Source organism: Rana temporaria, chromosome 2, assembly GCF_905171775.1.
Source record: "Rana temporaria chromosome 2, aRanTem1.1, whole genome shotgun sequence".
NCBI classification, from domain to species: Eukaryota; Metazoa; Chordata; class Amphibia; order Anura; family Ranidae; genus Rana; species Rana temporaria.
The window spans coordinates 15804445-15830457 of record NC_053490.1 but is presented as its reverse complement, the minus strand read 5'-3'; the positions used below and the strand labels follow the sequence as shown (position 1 = coordinate 15830457).

Genomic DNA, 26013 nt, shown 5'->3' with positions numbered 1-26013 from the left:
GATTGGTTTCACACGGTACTGACAGCACATTTTCCTCTTTTGCAGTGAAATGGATATTAGAAACCAGTAAATCTATATACTGTATACTTAGAGCACAATATGTTATGCAACGTTCAACTATAGTTGCAGACATAAATACAAAGAATAGAGCCAGCAACTCCAAACGTCAAACGTTGCTTCTTTATTGGTGCATACAAAAGTGGAGGAAAAACCATACAGGGGCTCACAAGTTCCAGCTTACAAGCCTTGATTACAGCACAATTGTCAAGTTAAAAAACAAAACATATATACTGTTTGCCAAACCACACCTTCATTAACTGTCTCATTTCAATATTTAATCATTTTAACCAAAAGGCTAGAACTCCCCACCTCCCAATTGTTGACTTCGATCAGCCTTTCTCAATTCGTTTTCTGAGGAACTCTAGGGTCCTCCAGAGTATGCTCGAGGTTCCTTGATCAGTGAACAATTTCTGATTCTTGGATAGGCTACCACTGACACCAATGATCCTTTTAGCCATTTGAAAGGAGCAGTCTCTCCATTGATCACCAATGTAAGGAGCATTCTTCCCACCGATCACCAATAAAAAAGGACCATTACTCCCACTGATCACCATTTGAAAGAAGCATTCTTCCCACTAATCACCAATGTAAGGAACATTCTTCTCACTGATCACCAATGTAAGGAACATTCTTCTAACTGACCACCTAAGGGACATTCTTCCCACGGACCACCAACGTAAGGAACACTCTTCTCACGGACCACCAAAGTAGGGACATTCTTCCCACTGATCACCAATGTAAAGAGCATTCTTCCCACTGATCATCAATGTAAAGAGTATTCTTCCCACTGACCACCAATGTAAGGGACATTCTTCCCACTGTCCAACAAAATAAAAAGTATTCTTCGCACCAACTTAAAGAACCTTTACTATCAACAAACTACCAATGTAAAAAAACATTTTTCCCACTGACCCGCAATTTAATGAGAATTCTTCCCACAACCCTCAATGGAGGGCACATTTTTCTTTCTGACCACCACAATGTAAGGAGCATTAACAAGAGTACCCTGAAAATCCCTCCGTCTATGTGCATTATTGTACTAACAAATAGCCAAGATAATCTTTGTACTTTGTTTAAATGTAGTTCTCAAAAAAGTTTAAAGTGCCCTTCTAACTGTGGGAAGATCTCAGTGGCTGAAGGAAAGGGAAGATTCCTAGCGGCCAGAGTCATTATTTGAACAGTTTTTCCACCACTAAAGAAACCTTAAAAACATTCTTGAAGAGAAGAATGTAAAACTCTGAAGCCCCATGTCATTGCAATTCTGAATTAATCTGCAATCAACGTTAGGAAAGCTTGCCCTGAGCAGTCCAAGTAAACACACCATTTCACCCACATACAATTTTGTAGATCCTCCTGAAATGTAGTTAGTTAGAGTTAGGATCCTAAAAGGAGAAACAACCTCCAGATAGATTCTCAGTAGAAATTTACACTACATGAGAACTAGGTCTAATTTCTCCAATTTTAGAATCCATCCATAATTTGTAACTTACGAAATTGAATTGGGACAACAGGATCTCCTTTGAGGGACCTACTAAAAGGATACAAAGGTTCTACTATTAAAAGGATCCACTTATTCGGGATAGTTTCATTAAGCAGCACTGGTTTTAAAATCCCGGAACAAGACCATAAAAGTATCAATTGCCTGATTATGGGATTTAAAGTGATTCCACAAACTTTTGAACGCTGGTAGTAAGCGGCTTTCCCTTCAGTTCAAGCCGCCTTAATGGAAAAATATGCACACTGTTGTAACTCTTGTGGTTTCTCTTTTATATCATCTAGAGTGGCTCTTTCTCCAATTACAGCCATTTACGCCTCATACAAATACTCACCGATTTCTAAAAGCCATTTGTGCATCAGTTGTTACTTTGTGGACTGGCCTGGTCAGGACCTCTCACTGCATTCTACCATTGCCAACCAATGCCAGGTGTGACAAAACAGGCACAAGATTCCAAGCCTAAAAATCGAATTAGCCATACTCAACAGACAATGCACAGAATCAATTCCTCGCTGGTGTAGCCCACATGCAGCATATCCTCAAAAAATCTCTCCCTGCATATATTCTCAGAAAACAACATAAATGCCCCCCTCTTGTCATTTGCACAGGAAACCCCCCAGTGGAGAGGAGTCTTTTTAAAAGTTAAAGGTATTTTAATATTTTTTTAAAATAACAAACATATCATACTTCACTGTGCAGTTCGTTTTGCACAGAGTGGCCCGGTTCCTGTCTTCTGGGGTCCCTCGGCGGCTGTCTCGGCTCCTCCCAGCAACAGCTAACCCTTGTTCTGGGAAGCGCTCTCCCAAGGGGGTTAGCTTGCGGGCGCGCTCCCGTGATACAGTCGGCGGCCATAGCTGCCGACTGTATCACTCAGCCACGCGCCGCATCATTGGTTTGATTGACAGCAAAGGGAGCCAATGGCTGCGCTGCTATCAATCTCCAATGAAGACCCGCCTCAAGCTGGGGGAAACCATCGCAGGATCGCGCCCACAGAGTTTCGTGGCTCAGGTAAAACGGGGGGCTGGGGGGCCCGAGAGTGCAAGGTGATTTTTTACCTTAATGCATAGCTTTAAATCAAAGCACCATTCCTTGGTTAAGTAACTAAAACTTAAAGTAGATATTCACCCATAAAAATTACTTTCCACTTTTCATTCTGCTCCACACTCGACTTATTCACAAATTGAACATATCTTTGTCTAGTGTGCTCTGATCCCTAGCCTTAGCAAAACTACTATTAGAGCGGTGGCGTGGTCTGACCATTCCCTGGTGTCTGCCCCCCTTTTAGCCTTGTCAGTACCCTCTAGGGCACCTCAATAGCAACTAAATGAATCCTTATCAGATCTCTGTTGGTGTGAGGATATTCGGCTCAGCCTACAACAGTATTTCTCACTTTGGGTCACTCATAATGCAAATGTAAGGGGTAAGATTACACCGTTCTGCTCCCAACTGAACAAGGCCTGTCGGGAACCAATTCAAACACCGCCTGCATCATCCATTCACAGTGTTCTGTGAATGGAAAAACTACAAGGCCCGACAGCTTTTGCGACCGTCTGCTTGCAGTTTTTAATGAACTTCCACGGCACTGTTTAGCGCCATGGTAGTTCATTCTCTCTTCCTCAGATTGTATGTGCTTGCCTGGATTTATGGGGAAGCAAATACACTGGCAGATCTGCTGGAGACCTGCATGGCACCATCAATCTACTGATCACTGGTGCAATGCTTTATGGGCTCCAAAAATAAATGCACTTTTTTTTACCTTCAAAAAAAGTAAAACGTACCCTTTAGAGCCCACAAACGCTCCCCAAACCCTTCGGTACTTCAACAAATAAACCAGACGTGGTTAGAACGTGATTTAGAACTGACCACGAGAGTAGAAAAGAGTGTATGCTGGGCCTCCATTAGCTTTTATATGCACAAGGATAAAATCGTCTCCTTGTTGGCTCATAAACTGAACCCTAAAATCCGTATGAGCATGGTCCAAAATTTGCACTGTTCGGACGGCTCTTGTGCCGCGTACACACGATAATTTTTCGTCATGAAAAAAACATAGTTTTTAAAAAATGTCATTTAAAATGATCGTGTGTGGGCTTCACATAATTTTTCGGGTTCTGAAAAACGCCCAATTTTTTTCTGAACATGCTGCATTTTTTAACGACGTTTTAAACAATGTCGTTTTTCGGGTTGTAAAAAATTATCGTGTGTCGGCTAAAACGACGTTAAAAACCCGGGCATGCTCAGAAGCAAGTTATGAGACGGGAGCGCTCGTTCTGGTAAAACTACCATTCGTAATGGAGTAAGCACATTCATCACGCTGTAACAGACAGAAAAGCGCAAATCGTCTTTTACTAACACGGAATCAGCTAAAGCAGCCCCAAGGGTGGCGTCATCCGCATGGAACTTCCTTTATAGTGCCGTCGTACGTGTTGTACATCACCGCGCTTTGCTAGAGCATTTTTTTAAAACGATGGTGTGTGAGCAACGTCGTTTTAATGATGAAGTTGGAAGAACTTTGGTTTTTCTACATGCTGAAAAACGTATTTTTTTCATGCCGAAAAATTATCGTGTGTACGCGGCATTACTCTCAAAATTCCCGTTGGGTATTGGAGTTCTTTAAAAATTTGTATTCCTCTTTGTATAAGGGCCCCGGTAGGGAAGGAACCTTAACTCTGCGCTCAATATTTGGCAGGTTTCACCTCCCAAACATACCACCTGAACATATAATGCAACTTTCACGGACAGGGAAACATTGGCAGCGATCAAAAATACGAAAAACGGGTGGGGCTCTGGGCCGGACAGTTTTCCGGCCCTCTACTATCGCGAGTTCCAGGACCTTTTAGTCGCTCACCTGATCCAGTTCTTTAATGCACTGCAGGATGGTACCCCACTGGACCCCCCGCCCCCAATGGGTGTTTATCTCAGTTGTACCAAAACCTTATTGGGATCCTGGGAAAGTGGGTAGTAATTGCCCTAACTCACTCTCTCACTGAAACTCTTTGCAAAGGTTTTAGCATGGTGGACTGATTAATGTCTGTATAGTATAGGCCCGTTCACACACTCTCTCATTGCATCACCAATCTAGCAATGCCCCCTACCAAACGCTTTTGTAGTATAAAAATAGCAATTTTTTTAAGGACCATACAATCCTCCTCAGAACCACCCTCTCTGTAACGGCTTATGAGAAGCGGTGTAAAAAAAAACCTCAGGGCTCCAGGGGCGGTATATCTCCATGACATATGCATCTTTGCTGGCCTCGCCTCAGACACATTCATACATGCTGGCCTGGGAGAGGGACCTTGCATGTGAACTTGAGCAGGAGGATGATTTGCCAGGCTTCAGTTCTCCTACAAAGGGATATTAAATGTCTATGACAGAGGCAAAGTCCTGATAAGGTGTAATTTTGTCCCTGCTCGCCTGGAATGTATCCATTGACAGAGTGTTCTAGAGGATGCTCCCTGCTCAGCGATACGCTCCATATTTAGTAGGAGTGCCCCAGGATCCGCAGTTTTTGGAACAGGGTCTTCTATATGCGCCGCAAACTGACAGGTGCCTCGATAGCTCAACAGGTGCATATTGCTCGCCTTAATGATTTCCCACCAGGATTAGCACGCCATGCGCGGCACTTGGTTTACTTTGTCCTTTTGGCAGCCAAAATCACAATAGCGGGATACTGGAAGTGATCTTCTGTTACCACCTGCTGTTTGAAACACAAGAATTCCTGGATTATGGTCCATGAGTGGGTCACTAGTGTGATCAATGATAAACAAGCTTTGTTTAACCAAACTTGGGAACCATGGGCAACCTATATAAAAGGGTACCTCTACTCAACTGTAATTTCCAGAAGCCTGTACTACCTGTGATCTCTAGGTCTCCTGTCTTCTTCATTGTCGCCTCTGCTTCTGTTTTCCTTTTCTTTTGGTCTTCTTCTGCTGCCTTTTTCTATCCTCTTCTCACAATTTCTTTGGATTTATGGTTGCATAGCTGGTATTGTCAGCCTCTCTCATAATTACTGTAAGCTGTCAGCGTTCTTGTATCAGAAGATACAATAAGATTATTCTTTGCTCCGGTTTTGAATTCAGTACTGTGATAGCTATGAGTAAGCACTGATTGTAGTGCGAAACGTCAGCTGTATGCCCCGGTCTTTGCTGTGATGTGTGGTGTTTGAAAACTTATCAATAGAAGGCAACCAAGAAGGTTTTTCCAGAGTGCGGCTGTACAAACATTTCTTTCTACTATTGCTTCGTGCATTGCCGGCACCTGGGTTTCTCTGAGAGGATACGGATTCATCCACATACCCTATTGGAGCAGTGACTATCTTCTCCAAACATCGAATAAGGCTGACCATGTGTTATATTTTCTGACTTTCTGATTTTGTAAAACCTCAATAAATATTTTGAAAATAAAATAAATATTTCCCCCTTTTCATCCCACCCTCCACCAATTTTTTGTTTACTTCCTTTTTTTTGTTGTTGTTGTTAGGTGCACTGATTTCAGCCATGCCCACCTAAGCAAATGATGTGCAGTTCCCCAGTGCCTCCTGGGATATGCACATAACATACAGGATTGGGAGCACCAAAATCATTCCACTCATTAAAAAGAGGAAGGGAGTGGGCCTAGCAGTACATCTGGAAGCATTTTCTGAACCCAGATGACATTGGAGGAGAGGATGCAGGACCCAAGACCTCATATGTGTTTCTAACTGTAGGGGGGCGGGGCTGAACGTGTGACATCATTGACCATGCTTCCCTATATCAGGGAACACACGATCAATGACAGCGCCACAATGAAGAACAGGGAAGCTGTGTTTACACACAGCTCTCCTCGTTCTTCAGCTCCGGGGACCGATCGCGGGACTCCAGCGGCGATCGGGTCCGTGGGTCCAGCGGCCGCGGAGCTTCACGTGCCCAGCCGTGCCATTCTGCCGACGCATATGTGCAGGAGGCGGTACTTAAGTGGTTAAGAAAGCTTTTGACACAGTATCATGGCCCCACTTGCATTTCACTCTACAACGATGGGGCTTCGGACCCCACTTTCTCAATTGGGTTTTCTCACTGTATAATACTCCTAAAGCATATGTCAAATATGCTGTATACAAGTCCCCTCTGTTTGACATAGAGAAATGCGTCAGTGTTGCCCTTTGACCCCCACTTTTATTTGCCCTCCTTATAGAACCCCTTGCTCAAACTATACGTTTAGATCCCTCGATTAAAGGATTAGACTTGGCCGGTCATCAACGCAAGTTGTGTCTATTTGCTGACAATATCTTAATTTTTATGTCTTCTCCTCATATTTCAGCCCCCAACCTTATAAATAAGCCAGAAATGTGGGCAAAATGTTCTAGACTTAAAATTACCCCTCAAAAATCCACAGCTTTAAATACCTCCTTACATCCTAAAACAGACGCAATCATCCCTCCCTTTCTCTTGGTCTACATCTAGTCTGGCTTACTTATGAATCAAACCAACTCCTAACTTATCTGAACTTTTTCGGACAACTTTCCTCCATTGCTGCGTCAAATCATAAACTATCTTAACTACTTCAGCCCTGGAAGAATTTACCCCCTTCCTGACCAGAGCACTTGTTGCGGGTGCCCGGCGGACATTGCGGCCGGTAATGATGTGGCCAGGAGGCCCAGGATGGGAGATCCCATGTGTGGACGTCATAGGACTATGGGGGTAGGGAAGTGGTTAAACAATGGTCATCTTTGGCAATCTCATGGATCGGTAAAATAAATATCATTAAAATGACTATACTACCTAAAGTTCTATATCTGTTTCGTGTGTTACCCATCCTAGTTCCAGCATACTTTCCTAGAAATCTCCAACGAAAAACCTTATAGGTAGATTCAGGTAGAGTTAGGCCGACTTATCAGTAGATAAGTCGACCTAACTCAGAATCTACGCCGACTTATGTTTAAGCGTATGCTCAAACAGAGATACGCTTAAACATATCTAAGATACGACGGCTTGCGCCGTCCTATCTTAAATTGCAATATTTTGGATGGCCGCTAGGTGGCGCTTCCATTGCGGTCGGCGTATAATATGTAAATGAGGGGATACGCCGATTCACGAACGTACGCCCGGCCGACGCAGTACTTTTACGCCGTTTGCGTAAGAGACAGGCCGCGTAAAGTTAGAGCTAGGCCCTAGTGGAATAGTAATGTTAAGTATGGCCGGCGTTCCCGCCGCGAAATTCGAAATGTTTACGTCATTTGCGTAAGTCGTCCGCGAATCGGGATTTACGTCGTTTACGTCCACGTCTAAATCAATAGGCCCGTACGGCATACTTAGCCGCAATGCACCGTGGGAAATGTAGGCGCCTGTAACAAACGTAAGGTCAAGCCTTATTAGCATTAAACACGCCCCTCTTCCACACATTTGAATTTGGCGCACTTACGCCCGCCCGCTTTAGGCTACGCCGCCGTAACATAGCAGGCAAGTACATTGAGAATCATGTACTTGCCTAGCTAACTCACGGCCGCGTAGCCTAAACACGCTAAGCTACGCCGCCGCAAGTTTAGGCACTTCTCTCTGAATCTACCCATTAGTGTTTATCTGGGGCTCCCAGAAGCCTAGCCTACTTAAACAAACACTGTACCTTCCCAAACTACTTACTACCATGCAGCTCAAATAGCACTTTTCCTAAATACCATGCGAACAGTGAGATTCCACACTGGGTAGCACTTGAATCAATTGTGACCCATTCTCTATAACAAACCTAATATGGACCAATCCACCCGACCATAAACAAAAATGATATCACCAAAACATACAATATCCATTTGGGATAAATTTAAAATATCATCTGGACTACAATCTCCACATTCTCCCCTCTTGTCATTTCTCAGAAACCCACTGTTCTATCCAGCTAGTACATTCTCAAAATCTTTTAAACAATGGATCTCCTTGAATCTAACTCAACTTTATGATCCAACAACATCATCTACCTCCTTTAAAACATTCCCTGAACTTTGTGATAAACACAAACTCCCCAACTCACATATCTACAGATCAAAAGATATGTACCATATATACAAGGCAAGAGTAACAAATTAAATTACACATTTTGAACGCATTTGTAAACAAGACCACCATTCAAAAGGTCTCTTATCACCATTATATAATTCTCTTATGACTTTGCCTAACACAGATCCACCATAATATATGATGAAATGGGAAAGAGACCTTGGACTTTGTTTAGAGGAGTCTACCTGGGATAAAATTTGGACTGCAACCAAAACATCTTTGCAAAATATTATGACTCGGGAGACAAATTATAAAAGTACTTATTCATTGGTACCTGGTCCCTATTAGAATTGCAAAGTAAGGTTCACAATTCTCTCCACTCTGCTTTTGTGGCTGTGGTGAATTAGTATCCCATATACACATATTTTGGGAATGTCCAGTTACAAAACAGTTTTGGAAAGAGGTTTTCTCATGCTCTCTATTCAATATAAATGATCGAAGCAGATCCTCTAATTGTGCTCTTAAACTTGAAGCCGGACAATATTTCTCATACCCAATTTATCCTTTTAGTACAAAATCACCACAGCTTGGAAAACAACTACATTAACAATTTCTGAAACCAACAATAGAATTAACCAAGCTATGACTCACTCCAAAAACAGAAGCCATATCCAATGATAAAATCGAAGAAAAAAAAAAAAAAAATCAAAGAAAATTTGGAATCCTTGGGTGACTCTTTTCCTCTCCACCAATTTTGACACCACTTTATTGAGATCTTCACACAGATGCAAATCTATGCCTGGTATACCCATACTAATATTATAGAAACCCCAGGGACTTCCCATTTCCTTCTTCCTTCCCTATCTTTATTTTTCTTACATTTTTCTTTCTTCCTATCCTATTATTTTTTCTAAATCTGTCTTCTTTAATATCCATTGTTGTTTATAAACTTAGTAGCAGGGTTTTTAAATCAACGCTTTTTTTATACAATAAGCTATTGAGCACCATAGTATTGCTACACATTTATTAGATATGCAGTAAATATCTGTTTTTATATTTGTTTTAATTCTAATATATGTTAATTTATTGTTATATAAACATTGGGAATTTCTATTGAATATACCTGTTTTGTAGACTATTAGTCTCTCTCTGTGAAAGAAAGAATTTGGTCATCAGACCAGCTGATAAAGGGGGGGGGGGGATTGTGGTCCTTAAAAAAGAAGACTACCTTGAGGAAATGAATGTCTTACTTTCTGATAGGGGTACTTATACTGTCCTAAATAAAGATCCAATGGAAAAGTATAAGAAATCCTTGAACAGGATTGTTCGGGATGGACATCGAAAAGGGGTCATAAACAACAAGGAATTGGATGTTCTGGTTCCTTTGGCCCCCTGCACCCCCATCATATACTATATTCCTAAAGTCCACAAAAATCCTACCAAACCCCCTGGCCGCCTGATAGTGAGTGGCATCAATTCCCTCACATCTAGAGTTGGCAAGTTCGTTGATGTTTTTCTGCAACCAGTGGTGACCAAAACCCCAGCCTACCTCAAAGACTCTACCCAAAAAATTTGAGAAATGTCGGAATATATAGTTGATGAAGACGTCTTGCTGGTAACGGCAGACGTCCCATGATTTGGGATACAAAGCAGCAGAATTTTTTCTTAGAAAAGAGTTGTCATTAAAATTTGCCCCCAGCCTTGCTGGCCTTTTCATGGCTCGATGGGAAAATGACAGACTTTTTTCTTTGGCAGAGCCCTGCCTCCTTTTATGGCGTTGGTACATTGAGGACGCCTTCTTTTTATGGAAAGGGGATGTGGTGGCTCTATGTGAATTTATGACATCTTTGAACAATAATGAGTGGGGTATTAAATTTACATACGAATATAGTATGACCTCCTTTTTAGATTTAGTTATTTTCAAGGAACAGGGTGCCCCTTTGTCTAAAACTTTTCTCAAAAATACAGACAGAAATGGGTATATCCCTATTGACAGTGGACACCATCCGAATTGACTCAAGTCCATTCACAAAGGGCAATTCCAACGGATGAGGCGCAACTGCTCACATTTTGAAGATTTTGAATCACAAGCTACAATCCTGAAAAATCGTTTTCTAGGGAAAGTATATAAGTTATCTATGCTGGATAAAGAGCTACAAGCAGTAGCCTCCTTAGATCGACAGACCCTATTGGTGCCCAAAAATAAAGATAAGAACAGTGCAGCAACTGATTTACAATGGTCCTTTTTGACCACTTTTTCGTCCCACTTTTGGTGGGTAACAAAAATTATACGCAAGCATTGGCCTGTTCTCAAATGTGATACGATCTTGGGACCTGCACTGCCCGATTGTCCTAAGATCTTATTTAGGAGGAACCAAAATCTTAAAGATTTGGCAGCACCTAGTGTGGTCGATCCACCTCCGAAAATTCACATGTTTGGGCACCTAAAAGTTTTTTTTCCCTTGCAAAAAATGCAAGCTGTGTGCGTCATCTCAAACTCTGAAAACCTCCACTTTCACTTCGCATTCTACCTCGACAGAATATCAAATAGCAGATTTTTATCACTTGCAGTACTATTGGGGTGATATATTTGCTAATCTGTCCTTGTGGTCTTCAGTACATAGGGAGGCGTGTTTTGAAAATCAGAATAGGAGAACATCTGTCTAATATACGCAGGGGTTTTATTAAACACAGTGTTTCATTGCATTTTCGTCAACATCATAATCGTGATCCATCAGTTCTGAAAGTTATAGGTATTGAAAAAATACACTCCTCACTGGAGAGGAAGTGACCTTAAACGTCACATCTCACGTAGAGAAACTCGATGGATTTTTGATATGAAATGTTATAGCCCGTGGGGCCTCAACATCGAGTGGGATATCAACTGTTATATCCAGGGCTGTGGAGTCGAGGGAAATTTTGGGTACCTGGAGTCGGAGTCGGCAAACAATGCACCGACTCCTACTAAATTTAGATTGGAATAAAAAAAAAAAAAGCAAGTTTAAATGTCCCAATTCACAAAAAGTTATAATTAATGACTTCTCTACTGTAAGAATAAAGACCAATGCATGCAGTGCCTCACGTAACCGCAAAACGAACACGTTAAGTGACCGTGAAGAAGCATGCTTTTCATGTGCTTCACTATATGGCACGCAATGCACAATTAGGAGCTGCAATACTTATACTTTGCATAGTGTTGTGTTCTGCTTTTACAGGGAACGCAGCGTCCATGGGTAACCTAGCCTCTCACTGATAAGGGATTAAATAAATATGTTTTTTGCAGGACTAGAGAGTGAGACACTTGTATAAGTGAAGGGAATGGAGGGCCAATAGTTCAAGACTGAAGCTGTAAACCATTGGAAAAACTGCTGTCATTTAGCTAAGGCTATATAATTAATAAAACTTTGTTTTCATTGTGTTTGTCTTTTGCTTAAACTGTGCAATACAGTAGACTGTTGGCTTCCCAGCCAGTAGTCCTGTGGTAGGTTGCGTTTCTTTCGCTCAAGGAATGTATAAAATACATTTGCATATTAATACAGAGGAGTCGGAGTCGGGGAGTCGGAAGTACATAAAACTGAGGAGTCGGAGTCTGAACATTTATCTACCGACTCCACAGCCCTGGTTATATCGATAACAGTTAGATATATAATTTCTCCCTAAACCGATTATATGTTAATTTTAATTAATTTAATATATACATGTCCTACTTGCTATTGGTACCTCCCCTTTGTCGTTATGCCCTATTCATTCATTCGTGTTTAGGGAACGAAGAGTTAATTACAATCGCAATAAGGGGAGTATTCAAATGTGCTTGCTATTGATTACATATAAATATATAATTTTCAGTGATTGGATATTAAGTGTAATGAATATGTTTTATGAATTCTTTTAATTTTTTCTAATGTTTTTTGTACAGTACGATTTGTGCTGACAAATAACATGCACCCTCGAAGAGCTTGTTTTTTGAACCAACACCCGGGGGTTACACAGGGTTCCTATTAGAGGAAAAGCTAAACTGACATCTTATGTTGTTAAATTTAGTTGTTACATGCAATGTGTCTTTTTGTGTTTTTTTTTTCCTTTTTTAATATCTATGTACATTGTTTTTTGTTTGACACTAACAAACCAACGTTTATGATAGAGTGAATTAAAGTATTTATGTCAGCAGCTCGGTTGCCTCCTTTTGGTATACCAAGATGCCGCTCATGCATTTACTTTCTTTCTATGTAATGTATGGCAGGGGACAAGCAATTTCCCTTGTTTGGTTCTGGTGTCATCTCTCCTGCAATGGTATTTAATGTGGTGAGTGACGTCTGAGCCTTAGCCTCCTTTCCCAGTGAATGCCTTGTACGGAGAAACGCAGCGTCGGGTGGAGCTAAGGACTCTGACATCATCACACTCCAGTTGGTTTGGCGTGAGCCGCCGCTGGTAGTCTGTTTTTTATTCTTTTTTATCTGGATGTCAGTAACCCATTTTAATAAAGGGTACCTTTTTGATATACTGCACCATGAAGTTTTCTTATTTTTTTCATTTATAATACGCCCAAACCTGCTCATTGAACGCCTTTACCCATCACTATCCCGGGAGGAGACAGTGTATGTGTCCTGGGATAAAGATCCAGCTGATACAAAGGGTTGCTTGGTATCCCATGGAGAGGTGAAAAAGTTTGCTAAGGAAGGGTTTTCTGCTGTGGATCAACATCCATGTCCGGAGCCTGGTGAACCAACCCTGGTGTGCTGAGCTCGTTTGATCTCCGTAACAGAGATCTAAGTGGGTAAGCGGCCAATTTATCCACCTTTACCTGATGGAAGCATAAAACTGAAGATTTGTATCCCTGCTCTTGTGTTTGATTGAATCCTTGCAGCTTTTTTTGCTTCTTTTTTTGGACTTAAGTTGTTTTTTATTGCTTTTCTGTTGGACTTTAAGTGATCACTCAGGATTATTGCTGAAAGTGTGCAGCAGTTTTTCATTCACTTATATTGCTGCTTGCTTTCATCACTTGTATATGAGCGGCATTGTGTTTACATTCACATTAATTCTCATATGTTTTTTTCAAGTTTATATACATATACACTTTTATAGTCATATGTTTATGAGATTTTTTAGGTTGCGCATTATTTTCACTTTATTACATTTACTTCCAGTTTACTGTTCAAACTATTTCTATAATTGCAGCACCTTTTCTTTGTCATATAATTTTTTGTCATATTTGGAATTTTGTCCCCTTAGGGACAAGTATTATCCACATATATATATATTTAATTTTTCACATGGTGGCATTGTTTTGCACTTTGTTGCACTATTACTACACACCCCCACTATTACTACGCACCCCCTTTCTTTGAGATAGCGCAGATTAACCCTACTACACATATAATCAATTTCAAACATATTTTAATTTAATGAAATATAAACTATTGCTTAAAGCGGGGGTTCACGTAAAAAAAAAAAAAATTGCCGTACATACCGTATTTTCACCGCCGCTTCCGGGTATGTAATCTGCGGGACTGGGCGTTCCTAATTGATTGACATATTCCGACCGGCGCATATAGCGCGTCACAAGTTGCCGAAAGAAGCCGGACTGCGAGTCGGCTCTATACGGCGCCTGCGCACCGACGTTCGGCTTCTTTCGGCAACTTGTGACGCGCTGTATGCGCCGGTCGGAAGGATGTCAATCAATTAGGAACGCCCAGTCCCGCAGATTACAAACCCGGAAGCGGCGGTGAAAATACGGTATGTACGGCAATGAAATAAAAAAAAAAAAAAAAAAAATTCTGACAACTCGGCTGAATGTAATGTTAAAAATTTTTTTTTGGGGTGAACCCCTGCTTTAACGTTTATTAACTTAAACCTCCTTCTTTAACTATTGGAACTCAATTTAGCTATGGATATTACATTTTTGTTTTCTATACATGCTACTATTTTTTGTTAATATGAGTATCAACTATGTATATGTCTCTAATATTTTCAAAACTTAATAAACAAAATAGATTTTCGTGTAATTATTATAGTATTTTTACGAAACAAATCATATGACCAAGACCACGCATGCTCGGAAATGAGAGCATACAATACATTACATCAATTCCAAAGTTGTATTCTGTCGTAAGAGAATTTTCATAACTTTGGTAACCTAATGGTTTTCGATATAGGACTAGCATGCAAAAACAAAAACATTTTTAAAATGGATGAGCATTTGTCTGATATTTATATTGTGTGTACTAGGCATTAGACAGAGACCATATAACTTCAAGCTCTGTCAAAAAAGATAATGGTAGTACCACAGAGCGATGATATCCTATGGCGGTCTTTTCCTCTAGGCTTAACCTGTCAGGGTGCAATGATCCCAAACACACCGCCCGGGCAACTAAGGAGTGGATTCGTAAGAAGCATTTGAAGGTCCTGGAGTGACCCAGCCAGTCTCCAAATCTCAACCCTATAGAAAGCCTTTGGAGGGAGTTGAAAGTCTGTGTTGCCCAGCGACAGACCCAAAACATCACTGCTCTAGAGGAGATTTCCATGGAGGAATGGGCCAACATACCAGCAACAGTGTGTGACAACCTTGTGAAGACTTACAGAAAACGTTTGACCTCTGTCATTGCCAACAAAGGATATATAACAAAGTATTGAGATGAACTTTTGATATTGACTAAATACTTATTTTCCACCATAATTTGCAAATAAATTCTTTCCAAATCAAACAATGTGATTGTCTGGATTTGTTTCCAAATTTTGTCTCTCGTAGTTGAGGTATACCTATGATGACAATTACAGGCCTCTCTCATCTTTTTAGGTGAGAGAACTTGCACAATTGGTGGCTGACTAAATACTGTTTTTTTACCCACTGTAAATCTCTAGGCAGACCCATTTAGGGCTGAGGTGTTCTAATCCTTTAGGTGGAGCTTGTCAGGAGTGATGCTCTATATTCTATTTTAGGTGGAGCCTGTCAGGGGCCAGTGCTCTAATCCTCTAGGATGAGCCTGTCAAGGGCGATGCCCTATGGTGGCCTAATCCTTTTGGCGGAGCCTGTCAGGGGGGTGAAGTCCTATTGTAGTCTTATTCTCTTGGTGGATCCTTTCAGGGCAATCCCCTTTTAATAGGAAATGCCTAGCGCATTAGCCCATCAGAAAGGAAGGAGGGAGTCGGACCACTTGGCCTTCAGGAGAAAGATTAAAACCCATCTCTTCTGAGGTCAAGGGGTTCCTTACCCATGAAATGGATACAGCGCCCAGAGGCTATTCAGTTTGCATGTGTTGCGCTTTACAAGTCTCTCACTCAGGGAGCAATGCCGTAGGGATTTTTAATCTGGTAGGCGGAGCTTGTCCAGGGTGATGACCTATAATGGTCCAATCCCCTATGTGGAGCCTGTTGCAGTGGGTTGCTCTATGTTCTTATCCTCTATGCAAAGCTCGCCCAGGTGGCAGTGTTCTAATTTCGGGGGATGATGCGCCTAATCTTCTAGGCAGTGCTTGTTGGGGGGAGGCCCGGACATGTACTGGCTTAAGCAGGGTGACACGTCCCTGGCGGCGTAGTGTGTTACTGATGGTAGCCTTTGTTACGTTGGTCCCAGCTCTCTGTAGGTCATTCACTAGGTCCCCCCGTGTGGTTCTGAGATTTTTGCTCACCGTTCTTTTGATCATTTTGACCCCACGGGGTGAGATCTTGCGTGGAGCCCCAGATCGAGGGAGATTATCAGTGGTCTTGTATGTCTTCCATTGTCTAATTATTGCTCCCACAGTTGATTTCTTCACACCAAGATGCTTTCCTATTGCAGATTCAGTCTTCCCAGCCTGGTGCAGGTCTTCAATTTTGTTTCTGGTGTCCTTCGACAGCTCTTTGGTCTTCACCATAGTGGAGTTTGGAGTGTGACTGTTTGAGGTTGTGGACAGGTGTCTTTTATACCAATAACAAGTTCAAACAGGTGCCATTAATACAGGTAATGAGTGGAGGACAGAGGAGCTTCTTAACGAAGAAGATACAGGTCTGTGACAGAAATCTTGCTTGTTTGTAGAGGTGACCAAATACTTATTTTCCACCATAATTTGCAAATAAATTCTTTCCAAATCAGACAATGTGGTTGTCTGGATTTGTTTCCACATTTTGTCTCTCATAGTTGAGGTATACCTATGATGACAATTACAGGCCTCCCATCTTTTTAAGTGGGAGAACTTGCACAATTGGTGGCAGACTAAATACTTTTTTGCCCCACTATATGCAATGGCTTTCCTGACAGGCACTGCCTAGAGGGTTGGAACACTAAAGGGCATTGCCGCCTAGAAATCAGAACACTGACCCCTGACAGGGGTGTCAAACTCAATTTCATTGCGGGCCGCATCAGCATTATGACTGCCCTCAAAAGGGCCGGTTGTATCTGTAAAGTTAGATGTCCAGCGCATCTCCTCCCCTTACATTATTTGTTAAGAGCCATCAGGAGTTGAGTCCACCACTCTCCCTTACATCACAGTGCATCCCCCTTTCCTTATGCTGCCGCCGGGAAGAAGCTGGATGCATTGTTTAAAAGCAGAAAGTAAGGGTCTTGAGGAGGGCTAGATTCGGATTCAGCCCGCGGGCCTTGTATTCGACACCTGTGACCTAGAGGATCAGACCAATATACAGTATCGTGCTTAAACAGGCTTTGTCTAGAGGATCAGACCTCCATCGGGCACTACCCCCAGACAAGATGTGCCTACAGGATCACACAACCATAGAACATCGCCCCCCCAGACAGGATCCTTATAAAGTATTAGACCACCATAGGGCATCAACCCCAGACAGGCTGCGCCTACGGGATCAGACCACCAAAAGGCATCAACCCCAGACAGGATGCGCCTACGGGATCAGACCACCAAAGGGCATCAACCCCAGACAGGCTGCGCCTACGGGATCAGACCACCAAAGGGCATCACCCCCAGACAGGCTGCGCCTACGGGATCAGACCACCAAAGGGCATCACCCCCAGACAGGCTGCGCCTACGGGATCAGACCACCAAAGGGCATCACCCCCAGACAGGCTGCACCTACGGGAGCAGACCACCATAGGGCATCACCCCCAGACAGGCTGCGCCTACGGGATCAGACCACCAAAGGGCATCATCCCCAGACAGGCTGCACCTACGGGAGCAGACCACCATAGGGCATCACCCCGAAACAGGCTGCACCTACAGGATCAGACCACCATCAGGCATCACCCCCAGACAGGCTGCGCCTACGGGATCAGACCACCATAGGGCATCACGCCCCGACAGGCTGCGCCTACGGGATCAGACCACCATAGGGCATCACCCCCAGACAGGCTGCCCCTACGGGATCAGACCACCATAGGGCATCACCCCCAGACAGGCTGCCCCTACGGAATCAGACCACCATAGGGCATCACCCCCAGACAGGCTGCGCCTACGGGATCAGACCACCAAAGGGCATCAACCCCAGACAGGCTGCGCCTACGGGATCAGACCACCAAAAGGCATCAACCCCAGACAGGCTGCGCCTACGGGATCAGACCACCAAAGGGCATCAACCCCAGACAGGCTCCGCCTACGGGATCAGACCAAAGGGCATCACCCCCAGACAGGCTGCGCCTACGGGATCAGACCACCATAGGGCATCACCCCCAGACAGGCTGCGCCTACAGGATCAGACCACCAAAGGGCATCACCCCCAGAAGGCTGCGCCTACGGGATCAGACCACCAAAGGGCATCACCCCCAGACAGGCTGCGCCTACGGGATCAGACCACCAAAAGGGCATCACCCCCAGACAGGCTGCGCCTACGGGATCAGACCACCAAAATGGCAACACCCCCAGACAGGCTGCGCCTACGGGATCAGACCACCAAAAGGGCATCACCCCCAGACAGGCTGCGCCTACGGGATCAGACCACCAAAATGGCAACACCCCCAGACAGGCTGCACCTACGGGATCAGACCACCATAGGCAATCACCCCCAGACAGGCTGCGCCTACGGGATCAGACCACCGAAGGGAATCACCCCCAGACAGGCTGCGCCTACGGGATCAGACCAAAGGGCATCACCCCCAGACAGGCTGCGCCTAGGGGATCAGACCACCAAAGGGCATCACCCCCAGACAGGCTGCACCTACGGGAGCAGACCACCATAGGGCATCACTCCGAAACAGGCTGCACCTACAGGATCAGACCACCATCAGGCATCACCCCCAGACAGGCTGCGCCTACGGGATCAGACCACCATAGGGCATCACGCCCAGACAGGCTGCGCCTACGGGATCAGACCACCATAGGGCATCACCCCCAGACAGGCTGTGCCTACGGATCAGACCACCAAAGGGCATCACCCCCAGACAGGCTGCGCCTACGGGATCAGACCACCAAAGGGAATCACCCCCAGACAGGCTGCGCCTACGGGATCAGACCACCAAAGGGCATCACCCCCAGACAGGCTGCGCCTACGGGATCAGACCACCTAAGGGCATCACCCCCAGACAGGCTGCACCTACGGGAGCAGACCACCATAGGGCATCAACCCGAAACAGGCTGCACCTACAGGATCAGACCACCATCAGGCATCACCCCCAGACAGGCTGCGCCTACGGGATCAGACCACCATAGGGCATCACGCCCCGACAGGCTGCGCCTACGGGATCAGACCACCATAGGGCATCACCCCCAGACAGACTGTGCCTACGGATCAGACCAAAGGGCATCACCCCCAGACAGGCTGCCCCTACGGGATCAGACCACCATAGGGCATCACCCCCAGACAGGCTGCGCCTACGGGATCAGACCACCAAAGGGCATCACCCCCAGACAGGCTGCGCCTACGGGATCAGACCACCAAAGGGCATCACCCCCAGACAGGCTGCACCTACGGGAGCAGACCACCATAGGGCATCACCCCGAAACAGGCTGCACCTACAGGATCAGACCACCATCAGGCATCACCCCCAGACAGGCTGCGCCTACGGGATCAGACCACCAAAGGGAATCACCCCCAGACAGGCTGCGCCTACGGGATCAGACCAAAGGGCATCACCCCCAGACAGGCTGCGCCTACGGGATCAGACCACCAAAGGGCATCACCCCCAGACAGGCTGCGCCTAGGGGATCAGACCACCAAAGGGCATCCCCCAGACAGGCTGCGCCTACGGGATCAGACCACCAAAGGGCATCAACCCCAGACAGGCTGCGCCTACGGGATAAGACCACCAAAGGGCATCACCCCCAGACAGGCTGCGCCTACGGGATCAGACCACCAAAGGGCATCACCCCCAGACAGTCTGCGCCTACGGGATCAGACCACCAAAGGGCATCACCCCCAGACAGGCTGCACCTACGGAGCAGACCACCATAGGGCATCACCCCGAAACAGGCTGCACCTACAGGATCAGACCACCATCAGGCATCACCCCCAGACAGGCTGCGCCTACGGGATCAGACCACCATAGGGCATCACCCCCAGACAGGCTGTGCCTACGGATCAGACCAAAGGGCATCACCCCCAGACAGGCTGCGCCTACGGGATCAGACCACCAAAGGGCATCACCCCCAGACAGGCTGCGCCTACGGGATCAGAACACCATAGGGCATCACCCCCAGACAGGCTGCGCCTACGGGATCAGACCACCAAAGGGCATCACCCCAGACAGGCTGCGCCTACGGGATCAGACCACCAAAGGGAATCACCCCCAGACAGGCTGCACCTACGGGAGCAGACCACCATAGGGCATCACCGTAAGACATGCTGCACCTACGGGATCAGACCACCATCGGGCATCACCCCCCAGACAGGCTGCGCCTATGGGATCAGACCTCCACCAGGCATCACCCCCAGACAGGCTGTGCCTACGGGATCAGACCACCAAAGGGCATCACCCCCAGACAGGATGCACCTACGGGATCAGACCACCATCGGGCATCACCCCCAGACAGGCTGTGCCTACGGGATCAGACAACCATAGGACATCGCCCCCCAGACAGGCTCCTTATAAGGAATTAGACTATCATAGGGCATAACCCCTGGATATGCTCCGCCTACAGGATTAGACCACCATAGGGCATCATCCCCAGACAGGCTCTGCCTAGAGGATTAGACAACCACAGGGTATCGCCTACAGGATTAAAGCACCATAAGACATCGCATCAAGACAGGTTTTGCCTAGAGGATTACACAAACAGAGTATTGCCCCAAGAAAGGCTCCGCCCACAGGATTAGACCACTATAGGGCATCAACCTAAGATAGAGCGGTGCTCACCTGTGGCAGCCTAACTGTAAAAACCTCCAAATATGCATGTTGGTTACTGGCACCTTCTCTCCAGGTGCCAGGTTCAGACGACCTCCCACTCGTCACAAACTCGGAATAAGTATATATGGAAAGAACCTGCACTCTGGAATCCATCCAAATTCTTTATTCGATAATTACCAAGTACCTCTGTATCTGCTAATATGCTGTGAACAAGGCTCTTCGCCGAAAAATGTTAGCAGTGACTCTGTACTTGGCAAATATCGAATAAAGAATTTGGACGGATTTCCAGTGCAGGTTCTTTCCATATATCTACATTCCAAGATAGGCTCCGCCTACAAAATTAGACCACCATAGGGCACTGCCCCAGACAAGCTCCGCCTACTAAGTCAGACCACCATAGAGAATCACCCCTGAAGAGGCTCCGTCTAGAGAACTAGAAGTCCATAGGGCATCGCTCTCCTGTTCCTGATAAACAACACCTATTGGGTTAAACCACCATAGGGCACCACTCTGAGAGGATCCACCTAGAGTATAAGAACACCACAATAGGACATCATTCCCCTAAAAGGGCTCTGCCTAGAGGATAATGCCAGCACAGGGCATTGCTCTCAGGCGGATTCCACCTAGAAAATAGCAACATTGCCCCTGACAGGCTCTGCTTAGAAAATAAGAACCCCCCCCCCCAACAGGCTGCACCCAGAGTATACTTGGGCTTTGCCCCGTGTATTATAGTTACATAGTCAGGTTGAAAAAAAAAGACAAGTTTATCTCGTTCAGGGCTCGACAAATCCCGGTCGCCAGGGCGACTAGAAATAGCATCCTGGCGACTTGGCTTTTTTGGTGAAGTCCCCAGCTCTTCCTTGTGTGAGCTGGCGCCATCTGGTGGTGGCCGTTGGTATTACAAGTTAAGCATTACAAGTTAAACAGCAATTCTAATGTCATTTTTCACTGCCATCTTCTTCCCTCTAATTAGAACCCCCAAACATTATATATTTTTTATCCTAACACCCTAGAGAATAAAATGGCGATCGTTGCAATACTTTCTGTCACGCCGTATTTGCGCAGCGGTCTTACAAGCGCACTTTTTTGGGGGGAAAAAATTACACTTTTTTAAATTAAAAAATAAGACAACAGTAAAGTTATCCCCATTTTTTTTAATATTATGAAAGATAATGTTACGCCAAGTAAATTCATACCCAACATGTCACACTTCAAAATTGCGTCCGCTCGTGGAATGCCGACAAACTTTTACCCTTTAAAATCTTCATAGCGACGTTTAAAAAAAATCTACAGGTTGCATGTTTTGCGTTACAGAGGAGGTCTAGGGCTAGAATTATTGCTCTCGCTCTACCAATCGCGGCGATACCTCACATGTGTGGTTTTAACACCGTTTACATATGCGGGCGCTGCTTACGTATGTGTTCGCTTCTGCGCGCAAGCTCGTCGGGACGGGGTGTGCGTTTTCTGGCTCCGAACTTTTTTAGCTGGCTCCGAGATTCCAAGCAAATTTGTCAAACCCTGATCTAGTTCAGCCATAAAAAATAAATAATTATACCACCTTAAGACCAGCCATGATGCCATACTTACGATTGATTAGACGATCCATTCTGCATCATCACCAGGTTCTGGAAGTTGGACATGGCGTCCACCTTCATAGAAATCCTTCCTCGATCCTGACCTCTATAATCCCAATCCTCCGATCTTCAATTAGCTGTCAGGAAATGGAAACCCTCTACCTCACACTCCCCAACCTAACCTGAGGTAAACCGGCACCCCCTGTGGTTACCTCACACTTCCCAACCTAAACGGAGGTAAAACCGCGCCTCGTTACCTCCCAGTTTCCCACCTAACCTAAGGTAAAACGGTGCCCCCCTAGGTCCACCTCACAGTTTCCCACCCAAACCTGGAGGTACAATGGAGCCCCTTGTGGTTACCTCACACTTCCCAACCTAACTGGAGGTAAAATGGCGCCCCTTGTGGTTACCTCACACTTCTTAATCTAAACCTGAAGTAAAAATGGTGCCCCTTGTGGTCACCTCACACTTCTTAATCTAAACCTGAAGAAAAAATGGCGCCCCTTGTGGTCACATCACACTTTCCCACCCAAATCTGAGGTAAAACGATGCCCCTTGTGGTTTATCTCACACTTTCCAACCTAACCGGAGGTAAAATGGCGCCCCTTGTGGTTACCTCACACTTCTTAATCTAAACCTGAAGTAAAAATGGCGCCCCTTGTGGTCACCTCACACTTCCCAACCTAACTGGAGGTAAAATGGCGCCCCTTGTGGTTACCTCACACTTCTTAATCTAAACCTGAAGTAAAAATGGCGCCCCTTGTGGTCACCTCACACTTCCCAACCTAACTGGAGGTAAAATGGCGCCCCTTGTGGTTACCTCACACTTCTTAATCTAAACCTGAAGTAAAAATGGTGCCCCTTGTGGTCACCTCACACTTTCCCACCCAAATCTGAGGTAAAATGATGCCCCTTGTGGTTTATCTCACACTCTCCAGCCTAACCTGATCAAAAATGGCGCCCCTTGTGGTCACCTCACACTTTCCCACCCAAATCTGAGGTAAAATGATGCCCCTTGTGGTTTATCTCACGCTTTCCAGCCTAACCTGATCAAAAATGGCGCCTCTAGTGGTCACTTCACACTTTCCCACCTAATCTAAGGTAAAACAGCGCCCCCTAGGTCTACCTCACACTTTCCCACCCAAACCTGAGGTAAAACTGCGCCCCTTGTGGTCACCTCACACTTTTCCACCTAATCTGGAGGCAAAACAGCGCCCCCAACAGTAATGTCCCACTTTTCCACCCAATGCTGAAGTAAAATGGCACCCCCTGTGGTCACCTCACAATTTCCCCACCAAAGTAAAGGTAAAATGAAGTCCCCTATGTCTACCTCACACACCCCCACCTATTCCTGAGGTAAATGGCGCCCCCCTAAGGTAAAGTATGTCTTTCTTAGCTCTAATCCTGCAGTAGAAAAGCCCCCTCCTCTGAACCTCTCTGTCTCCTAGCCCCCACTACTGGAACACCCCAGCTGTCCTATTTCCCGGTCCAGCTCTGTGCTATCGATAAATATACAAATCCCGTCCTCAGCTCCTCTGGCACTAGGGGGCGGCAACTCTATTCTGACAAAAAAATAAAAAAATCAACTCACCGGAAGTGAGCGACGCACGAATCCCCGCCTCCTGCTGTCTCATTCGCTCTTTGCCGACAGCTGACGGCACATTACCAATAGGAAGATAGCTTCGGGGCGTATTTCCGCCTGACGTCACGTCCGTGAGGCGTGTAGAGGTGCGGCTTATCGAGAAACTGGGGAGGGGAATATCTCACGTGGTACACACGAGAGGAGGGACGCTAGATGGGTGGGGTGAAGGCGAATCTGTAGCATCACGCGAGACATTCCCTGACTCCTCCCCTCCCAGTTCTCTATAACCCGCCAATCTGCAGCGCCGGATCCCCGCTGGGCAGCAGTCATTGGCTGCTAGGAACGCAGGCAGCTTAGTAATAATTGACGTCATATGTGCGCGCCCCCCTATAGTGTAAAGATGCACTCTGATTGGGGCAACTGGTCTATGGGTTACTCCAATTGTATGTGGTATACACCAGTGGGTCAACTAGTCTATTCTGTACTCTGATGGGGGAAACAGGTGTATGGGGGTACTGTGATGGGCAACTGGTCTATAGTGGCACATTTAGAGGGGGGCAGCTGGTATGTAAGGGTACTCTCATTGGGTAACTGGTCTATGGGGGTATTCTGATGGGGAAACTTGTCTAAAGGGGTATTCTGATGGGGAAACTTGTCTAAAGGGGTATTCTGATGGGGAAACTGGTCTATGGGGGTATCCTGGTGGGGAAACTGGTCTAAAGGGGTATTCTGATGGGGAAACTGGTCTATGGGGGTATCCTGATGGGGCAACTGGTCTATGGTGGAATTCGGATAGGACAACTGGTCTATGGGGGGTAATCAGATGGTGCAAATTGTCTATGGAGTTACTTTATTAGGACAGTTGGTCTATGGGGGGGTAATCAGATGGGGACAACTGGTATATAGGGGTACTCTGATATGGCAACTGGTCTGTGGGGGTAAACTGATAGGGAAACAGGTCTAAAGGGGTATTCTGATGCGTAAACTGGTCTATGGGGTTATTCGGATGGGGCAACTGGTCTATGGGGGTAATCAGATGGTGTAACTGGTCTATGCGGTTACTCTAATAGGGCAGTTGGTCTATGGGGTAATCAGATGGGGCAACTGGTCTATGGGGTTACTCTGATGAGGCAACTGCTCTATAGGGGTAATCAGACAGGGACAACTGGTCTATGGGGGTTATCAGACGGGGGCAACTGGTCTATGGAGTGGTCTGATGAGGTAACTGGTCAATAGGGTGTTCTGATGGGGCAATTGGTCTGTAGAGGTAATCGAACGGTGGCAACTGGTCTATTGTGTTACTCTGATGGGGCAACTGGTCTATAGGGGTAATTAGACAGGGAAAACTGGTCTATGGGGGTAATCGGATGGGGCAACTGGTCTATGGAGTGTTCTGAAGAGGTAAACTGGTCTATGGGGTGTTCTGATGGGGTACCTGGTCTATGGGATTACTCTGATGGGGCAATTAGTCTGTAGGGGTAATTGGACAGTGGCAACTGGTCTATTGGGTTACTCTGATGGGGCAACTGGTCTATAGGGGTAATCAGACAGGGACAACTGGTCTATGGGGGTATTCTGATGGGGAAACTGGTCTATGGGGGAAATCAGACAGTGGCCACTGGTCTATGGGGTAATCAGATGGGGACAAACGGTACATAGGGGTACCCTGATAGGGCAACTGGTCTATGGGGGTATTCTGATGGGGAAACTGGTCTATGGGGATAATAAGACAGTGGCAACTGGTCTATAGGGGTAATCAGATGGGGCAACTGCTCTATAGGGGTGTTCTGATGGGGTAACTGGTCTAAGGGGGTACTCTGATGGGGCAGCTGATCAATGGGAGTATTCTGATGGGGCAGCTGATCTATGGGGTTACTCTGATAGGGAAACTGATCTATGGGAGTTCTCTGGTAGGATAAACTGGTCTATGGGGGTATTCTGATGGAGCAACTGATCTATGGGGGGAGACTCTGATAGGGACAACTGGTCTATGAGGGTACTCTGGGGCAACTGATCTATGGGAGTACTCTGATGGGGGCAGCTGGTCTATGCTGGTACTGTGATGGGGCATCTGACTTTTGGAGGTAACTGATCTACTGGAGAGATTCTGATGTGGGCAA

The 26013-nt window shown here is 45.6% G+C and overlaps 1 protein-coding gene across 3 annotated transcripts in view; it reads right to left on the bottom strand.

Annotated features, from left to right (window-relative positions):
* LRIF1 (ligand dependent nuclear receptor interacting factor 1) overlaps window positions 1-23888 on the bottom strand; it is a 47651-nt gene extending 23763 nt beyond the window's left edge. Inside the window, exons 1-2 of one of the 3 annotated variants that reach the window (XM_040339869.1) lie at window positions 22826-23888; window positions 22325-22773 (exon numbers count right to left, since the gene is read on the bottom strand). In XM_040339869.1, coding sequence (XP_040195803.1) covers window positions 22325-22392 — 68 coding nt within the window. In that variant the 5' untranslated portion in view covers window positions 22393-22773; window positions 22826-23888. Of the gene's footprint in view, window positions 1-22324 lie in introns of all 3 variants that reach the window. The other 2 variants (XM_040339868.1, XM_040339867.1) reach the window with 2 other exon arrangements.
* Window positions 23889-26013: the final 2125 nt, after the last annotated feature.